Raw genomic sequence first — 8,386 nt, 5'->3', positions numbered from 1 at the left:
CACACACACACACACACACATACACACACAGAGACTGGGACAGGTCAATTTAAAGCTTTGCTCTTTCATGTTGGTGTTAGCATTTAATCAATATACTTATAAAATAAAGGGAATTGGACAGAGAAGAAAAGAAAGTATTTTTTCACTGCAATAAATATGAAGATTAAAAAATAAGAGGACAAGAAAATAAGGAGAGCACGAGTATGGGTAGAAAAGGAGACAACAAGGAGGAGGATAAATGGGTAGCCGTTTTCTGTTGCCTTACCTAATAATATATATTATCCTCTTGTTCATTTAGGAAATATTGTATAATAAGAAGAGAATGTGCTCATGTGATGAAGAACTTGAGAAAATAGATTAAAGGCATGAGTGAGAGCTGCGAGAGATAAAGGAGTGTGTCTGAGAGAGAGAGAGAGCGAGAGAGAGGGAGGGTGGAGGCAGAGAGTTAACAGATAAATGAGAAAGCAACGCTGGCTCAGCCACAGCGTCTTACTGCTAAGCAAAGGAAGGAGTCCAAGAAACACTGGCACAGATCAGTAGGACCTAACCAGCTGTTTCCAGGAGCATCTCTTGCAGCCTGAGCCAAGCGTTGGATGTTTGCACTTGATGCATCTTCACATGCAGGCATCTGGAGTGGCTTGTGATCCAGGATATATTACCTAACCTGTGGCAGTGTAGGAGCGGAGACTTCAGCAGTGGGACAATCCCGCCAGGGATTTTGGATTCTAGAGCGAGTAAACAACGTTTTACCTGTAGCCCCATGTTGTGTACACGCTGTTTTTAGCATGACTGCTGTTAACAGTTTGGACTGTGTGTGAGAGTCAGCCAGGTTCTGTTTGTGTGTGGTGCGTGAATGTGTGTGTGTCAGAATGAGTGTTCCCATGTTGAAGATTGGCGCGGTGCTCAGCACCATGGCTATGGTAACTAACTGGATGTCCCAGACTCTGCCGTCGCTTGTCGGACTCAATGGAACCGTCATTTCCCCTGAGGGCACACATGAGCGGATTGTCAGTGTATGTATTCTGTACACACACACACACACACACACAGTATTTTTTTTTGGTTACCATAAGTGTACAATAAATGTTTCGCTTTCTCTAAAATATGTAGGACTACCAGTTTCACAGTACAGATATTTTAGTGGACCAGCAGTTGAAGTTATCTTTGGTTCTTTCAGTGTACACTCACATGCTTTAATCAGCTGTTATGAACACATCACCCACTCTCTGTACCTACAATTGCATAAGCTCTCTAAAGTGACATCCTTTGCATTTGACTAATGAAATTGTTGTATTTGAATTGCATCTAAACACCCAGACAATCAGAAAACGAGTCCAATTAATGAATCACCACATTTACAAACACTTAGCCTACGTGCAGCAGAAATTTGATCTGTTCAGTGGCGCAGAGAAAAGAGCAAAGAAGAAAAAGACCCCCCCCAAAAAAAAGATGCTTAGAGAAACAGATTTAGAACAAACATTTGAAAAAAAAGAGCACAGCATGTTTACAGTATTAAGAATGAACAGCACTAATACATACATAATATTTTCTGTTTATATGAGTCATAAAGAACACATGTTCAGTATCCACCCACTGCTACACACACACACATACATACACACACACACACACACACACACACACACACACACAAGCACACACACACACAAGGAAGGCTATTAGAATGGCCTCTCTCTCTGGGGTGATATTTGAAAGGGTGGGACAGTCAGTGATTTCCTGGCAACCCCTAGATACCTAGATGCTGGACCACTGCACACACATGGCTGTGTGTGCATGTTTGTGTGTGTGTGTGTGTGTGTGTTTGGGCTTTGCATGATTTAGCTTTCTGGCTGGAGAGGCACCTCACAGCTGCCATGTGGCAGTACTTTGCAAGTTCAGCAAAGTGCATGCCGTCTCATGCAAGTAGACGCACACACACAAAAACAGAAACACACAAGAACTGGCTAAGAACAGATGGTACTTACTACTCAGGAAAAATCTAAAGATGTTGTGTTGCTGTAAATCAGTTCGACGCTTGAACTTGATCAGTAGTTCCCTACCTTTTTGTGTTCGATGTCACCTCACAGCCGCATCAGAGGAGCTTAAGTACTCCTTCACTGGCACCACCCGCTATGTTCACAACTAGAGGTTATTTAACACTATAAATTATACAAAAGTGGACATGGTTACTGTCATTTTTCATGCAATTGAACTGTCTATCAAGGTTGGTTTGGCAAAGTTTATTCATTACTTTTAGCTATGTTAACGATTTATCCATTACTGGTAGCTAACTACTTTAGGTAAATATTTTTCCATTACTCTTGGCTATTTTAACCATGTATTCATTACTTTTTGGTATTTGACCCTTTATTCATTACTGTAAGATATTTACCATGAATCCATACTTTAGGCCATCTATTTCAACGTTTATTTCTTTTAAGTTCACTTTTTAATGTGACCATTTATCCATTGTTTACAATGAACTGACTTCTGTGCTTACTGGCTAGTTTTTATGCGCTCTCATTTGCAATACATAGTGTTCAAAAATATGTAGATACAGTATATTATATTCGATATCTAAATTAGTTGAACTACTTCTCAGTTTTGACACGTACCCGCTGGGAGAAGTACACCCTTGGGTACAAGTAGCCTTGGCTGACGACAACAAGTAGACATTTAGACTTGTATGTGTAAGCTGTTACACTTTTGAGTATTGAATGTTGTCCTACCTCTGTCTCAATCTGTTTGATTTCTTGCAGGATTTTAGCTCTGTTAGCTCCCTGCTCCCTCGCTCTGTATTTGCACTGATCACAATAGCTGCGCTGCATGAGTCGATTTTTATCATTTTTCCCTTGTGTGAAATGAGCCCTGAGGTGCCGTATGTCCTGCTCTATTTAATTACATCGAGCAGCAGACACAAACAAAGCTTATATTCTCATCCTATCCACGTCCTCCTGTTTGAAACCCTCCCACTCCCGCCAGCTCCATTGTAAATGGGAGGTTAGCTCACCAAACCCAGCTGAGTGATTTATCAGAAGGCCTCCGTCTCCCCCTTCCATACCTCCACTCGTCTCTCCATCCTCCCAGCTTCCTCCTCTGTCATTATTCTTTTTTAGGGTTTGTAGGGCAGCTTCTCAGCCAGATTACTGTGACAGGCTGGTGTATGTCAGCTTGAGCTCAGCCGTGTCTTTACATTGTTCTTTAATGTTAACACTGCTGAAAGTAGGGCAAACTGAAGACCTAGTTACATCTCACCAAAATGATGATTTCACATTTTCCCTAATGTAATGAGTTGAGAATTGGGTCCAATGTTTAGACCTCAGGGAGCAGTTCCTGTCACCTCAGCACTACCTAATGAGGTCCCAAATAACCCGAAAACTATTTAAAAAAAGAAACGCGTCATTATGTAACTTTTTTAGAACAAAAGCATGTTGTGACCATAAAAAAATGTTTGCACTATTCTTGCAACTGAATTCAAATACCACTGCATTTACATACAGTATATAGAATTAAGTCAAACATTCAATCTCTTTTAGCTTGGATTTTGGTTTCTATCAACTCTAACATTTTTTTAGCTTATTTACACATCCTCCAAGTACGGAGCAACATTGGCATTTAACTGGAATTGGACCACCTGAATATGAGTTAAATATTCACTCTTTTTAAGCTCGCTTTTTGGTTTCTATCTACTCCTCAGGAAAATTGCTAAATGCTCCACTATGTTCACCAGTTCTGGTTGCTCACTGTCTGTCCGCTTGTGTGTTTGGTGCTGGGCAGGTAGCGTACAGGGGGGGTTTTACAGGTTTTTTAGAGCCATATTGCTGAAAACAGCTGACAGCTGTGGCCAAAAACAATGCTATGAGATAGATGCGAGTCAAGTGAAAATTACATGTAAATTTGTCACTACAGGCGACCACTTTTACTAGTTGCATGATCTGGTGTTTGTATAGAAATATTGATTATAGCTGCTTTAAGTTTTTTTTTTTGGGGGGTGGCTAAATCTAGAAAAAAAATGGACACTATCCATTTTTAAGTTGCCCAAATTCAGTTCTTTCTAACAGATAAAAAGTTGAGTCCAAACTGGTTTAATGAAAGCCAGACATAGAGGATTTAAGATTGAAGGGGTGCTGTCAGTTCAAGAGTGTTCGTAAGATGGGCTTGAGATGACGGCATTTGAAAAGATGTCATACCCCAAACGGTTTGCCAGACTGGATGTCTACACTTGAAATAGGGAAATTACCTGAGCTTTCTGGAGGGCTCCTAGTAAGGCTAACGAGAGACGTGTATGATTAATGGCGTTGTCATTTATACATATGTTCATTTCGTTTTGTTATTATTTTGTTGTATGGTTTTGAATATCTTTTCTTGATTTTTGACTGGGTGGGTGGTGATGACAACAGTATGTATGTTCATGTTGCAAATTGTATGTTTTGTATTCAAATTTAAATTGTTAATCATAAAAAAGTTGCCCATATTTAATTTAGTTAGTAGCCTATGGTATGTTGATGAAATGTGTATCTTATATGTGAATGAAATGGTACCAGCGAATGTAGAAGCCAAGCTCTGTATTAGTATGGACTGTGAGTAGGGTAGAAATCATTTTTTTGTTGAGATTTCTGGGAGCTCTGGGGAGCCGGGGACTTGCTGCCAGAAAGAACAGCAGCTCCGGCTGTGGATGCAGAGGGTGGAAACTGTCCAGTTCTGCTGCTAGCTTTCCTGGACACAGGCATGTGGGAGATGTCACAGCTGATTTTAGCTGCAAACACAAAATATCTCATTTAGACACAGCTGTCTGTGATGCACTACAGTACAATGAAGTGCAAAGAGCATGCACTCTCCTTGTTATCTTTAGTGGGCACTTAAATCCCTGTATATTACCATTCAAGAGCTCCGGAAATCCTGCTGAGATTTACCAGAAAGATAGAATTAGACAGAACCATTTTTAAAGGAAAATATTTGTCCACACTTCTAAAAACAACCTGACCTGAATAACATGTGCAGATGCTGAAGAAATGTGTGTTAGAAAATGCACAAAAGTAACTGCTTCATTAGTATGACTCATTGGGTTCTTTTGAAAAACATGTTTGCACAAAAAACAGAAAACACAAATTAACCAAAATAAAGCAAACCCAAAAAATAAAACTTTTATGCACCCAATATATTGTACATTGGCTGTAAAGAAGCACAGCATGACTCCCTGCCTTATTCATGTTGAATTGTTATGTATTTTACATACCGGTAGTCACCTCCATATTAAAATTATATATATACTGAGACTGTATGTGCTTTTTGAACACATACTATATGTGAGTTGTACTCAACCTGAACACCCATTGCCAGTGCTCATGGAGGTTGTAGTATAGGGACTTGGTAGATTCACATTGGATGATATCCAATGTGATAAATGATATCTGCGTGCATTGTCTTATTTTGGTCACAATGACTCGATGCAAGGGGACGCATTTTAAATCAAGCTCCAATTTGTTTGAGAGAACGGGGTGAAAAATTGATTTCGAAAAGTCTTCACCAGTGGAAATTACAAGCTTGGCAATCTCATTACACAGGGTATATTTTAAACAAGGAATCCAGTGACATATTGCTATTTTGGCTCGACAAATGACTTGAACGATGATTCGCTCATCAACATTGTTAACTATTATTATTATTCCAGATCTATTCATTGACTTGTTCTTTTAGCACTTTAACAGAACATGTTACAAGAAAATGGTTACTGGTGGGATTGTAGATGAGTTTCAATAAGGTTGTCAAACATAAAACTTATTTCAGGTAGAATGTAAAACTCAGCCCAAAATGCATTGACAAAAGTTTTTTTATTTTTTTTTATTCAATAGAAATAATGTTTATATCTATTTAACACCTATTGACAATAAAACAAAACAATGAAATCCCATTATTTAATTGAGTTTCTTGACTGTCTCCTCTGCTGAATGTATGGCTGCCATAGTTTTCCTGCCGTGACCTATTAATGTGGAGCTTGCTTTGTGTGCAGGGTTTGTACCCGGGCTCAGAGGAGGGCTGGCAGGTGTACAGCACGGCTTCAGATCCTGACGGCAGGTGTGTTTGCACGGTGGTCGCTCCGGCACGAAACCTCTGCAAACGAGACCCTCGCAGTCGACAACTACGCCTGCTGACTGAACAGGTGTGCGCGTGTGTGTTTGTGTTTGTGTTTGTCTGTTGACTTTAAGTGCATCCCTGCATGTTTCAGTGGTCAGCATTGCAATGCAGAACAAGGCAAAGGCAGCTTACTGGAATGAAATATTCACTGGACTGTCTCTTTGTTTTGACGCTTGCAGAAACACATGAACAGACACACACTCAGGTTTCGCTGACAGATGTATCCCTGATACATCAGTAGCCGTATCCTCTAAAGTCTCCCAGTCATTCATGATGCCAAAAGAGATTAAACTCAGAGGAAACGCTGGCAGATGGGTGTAAAAGAAACACTGTTTTATATTGCAGGGTGTGGCTCTAGAGTATTTGTAGGCATGAATGTGTATGTGTTCATAGATATGCGTGTGTTTATGTGAGGATATGCATCTGGCTGCGCAAGCATATTTCTCTCAATGTATATGTGCTTCCTGAGAGAGAAATGAAAGTGATTTGTGACAGAAGTTGATGAATTATTGAACACCTCAGGCCAGAAAACATTTCCCAAAGCATGCACTACCGCGAGGCTCACACATCAGGTTATATACATCCTGTATTCTCGCCAGAGTAAAGGTGAACCACAGCACACTAAGGATAGGAGGATTATTTTCATTCACTACTGGTGTTGCACCCTGTACTCCCTCACACACAAACAAAAAGAACGGAAGAAAAAAGATGGACTACCTGAAATAACTTAGCCTGCTCGCTCCTCGCTCTGTTCCAGTTGTGAGGCCTCTGTATTTATGAATCTTAATTAGCTCAGCGTGTCTCTGGAAGTCACACCTAGATCCTGCTGGGAGTGTGAATATATGTGTATGCATGTGTGTGTTTATGTGTGTTTTGCTCAGATTTATCCGCTTGTCTCCAGCCTTCCTAGCTAGATGTGTGGGTGGGTTGTTGTAAGTGTTTGTTTGTTTGTTTGCATATCACTTCTAGATATGTGGGTAATTTTTTTTTAATTGATTTTCTTGTTTATGCTTATTCAATATAAAAACAGATTTGAACTATCTGATAGTATTTCAGGGTGGTTAATGAGAAGACGTGTGGGTGTGTTTGTTTCTTTAGGGCCCAACAGACTCTAGGTGAGAATATCTGGTATTAAATGGCTCTAACGAGAAGCTTCTTGCATCATGTTTTTTTTGTGATCACATTTTTTTTATTTTTTATTTAATATCAAAAATGAAAAATTACAAACAACACACTGAGACATGAAATGCGTTCCAGAGCCAAAAAACACAGAGAGGAAAGCTGGGAGGGAGGGAGACAAAACAACACATGCAGAAACAGACACTCACACAAACACATACATAAACAGACACACACACACGCACGCACACACACACACACACACACACACACACACACACACACACACACTAGACAAGGGACCAATCACATGCGCAGGTTGAAATCAAGGCTCTCAAAGAGCCTCCAGTGCTGTGCCAAGTGTCCAGGGTCCTTTCTGGCGCTCCATGGAGGCGCGCTATCAACAGTTCCATGCACACAACATCCAAGAAGGCAAGGGTCCATCCACGGATAGACATGTTATGAGATGGCTTCCAACGGGTTGCAATCATTCTCTTAGCAGCTGTAAGTCCAGCAAACACAGCACGTTTTTGAGCTTTAGAGAGCTGGAAGGCTGACAGGTTATTCAGAATCAAAACATTTACAGTAACAGGTACAGTAACATTAATCAAGGTGGAAATTTGATTGGAAAAAACTGACCAACAGGAGAGCACTCACAGAACATGTAAAGATATATTTGCATCATGTTGATGAGCCAAGGTGGTTGGAATATTATAAATATAAAGTGTCAGTTCAACCCAAACAGACTGCACGTAAGCCAAAAATACACATTTTTTTCTTTTCTTCTTTTGGTTTTCTTTGTCATTTATGAGTCATCTGTCCCCGATTTTTCTGCCGTCTCCCCTTTGAAATTAAGATGGAAGGAATTTTGCATGTGATGCTCACAATTTTACAAAAAGTCCTCATAATCCAGGACAATGTGTCTTTCCAGAATCAGATTATCATGACATTTTGAAGAGACATTTGTGTTTCCCAGAGAATGAAATGCTCATAGTATGCTTTTGGAATTTTTCCCTTTCTTTTATTGTGTCATACGTGAAACTCAAAAAATTAGCATATGGTGAAAAAATTCGTTAATTTCAGTAATTCAACTTAAAAGGTGAAACTAATGTATTATATAGACTCATTACAT

At 39.8% G+C, this 8,386-nt stretch overlaps 1 protein-coding gene across 3 annotated transcripts in view; it reads left to right on the top strand.

Annotated features, from left to right (window-relative positions):
* The window catches only part of LOC116696787 (noelin-2), a 24,138-nt gene that overhangs the window by 2,159 nt on the left and 13,593 nt on the right, over positions 1–8,386 (top strand). For 2 of the 3 annotated variants that reach the window (XR_004333833.1, XM_032527955.1), the window contains exons 1-2: positions 458–1,013; positions 6,011–6,160. Coding sequence is in view for 2 of the 3 variants with exons in the window: in XM_032527955.1 (XP_032383846.1) it covers positions 870–1,013; positions 6,011–6,160 (294 nt within the window). In the remaining variant the exon portion in view is untranslated. Of the gene's footprint in view, positions 1–457; positions 1,014–6,010; positions 6,161–8,386 lie in introns of those variants that run through there. The other variant, XM_032527969.1, reaches the window with a different exon arrangement.

The sequence above is a fragment of the Etheostoma spectabile genome, chromosome 2 (assembly GCF_008692095.1).
Source record: "Etheostoma spectabile isolate EspeVRDwgs_2016 chromosome 2, UIUC_Espe_1.0, whole genome shotgun sequence".
In the NCBI taxonomy this organism is placed as follows: domain Eukaryota; kingdom Metazoa; phylum Chordata; class Actinopteri; order Perciformes; family Percidae; genus Etheostoma; species Etheostoma spectabile.
The sequence above is the reverse complement of the archived record's forward strand: the minus strand, read 5'-3'. Positions and strand labels throughout refer to the sequence as shown.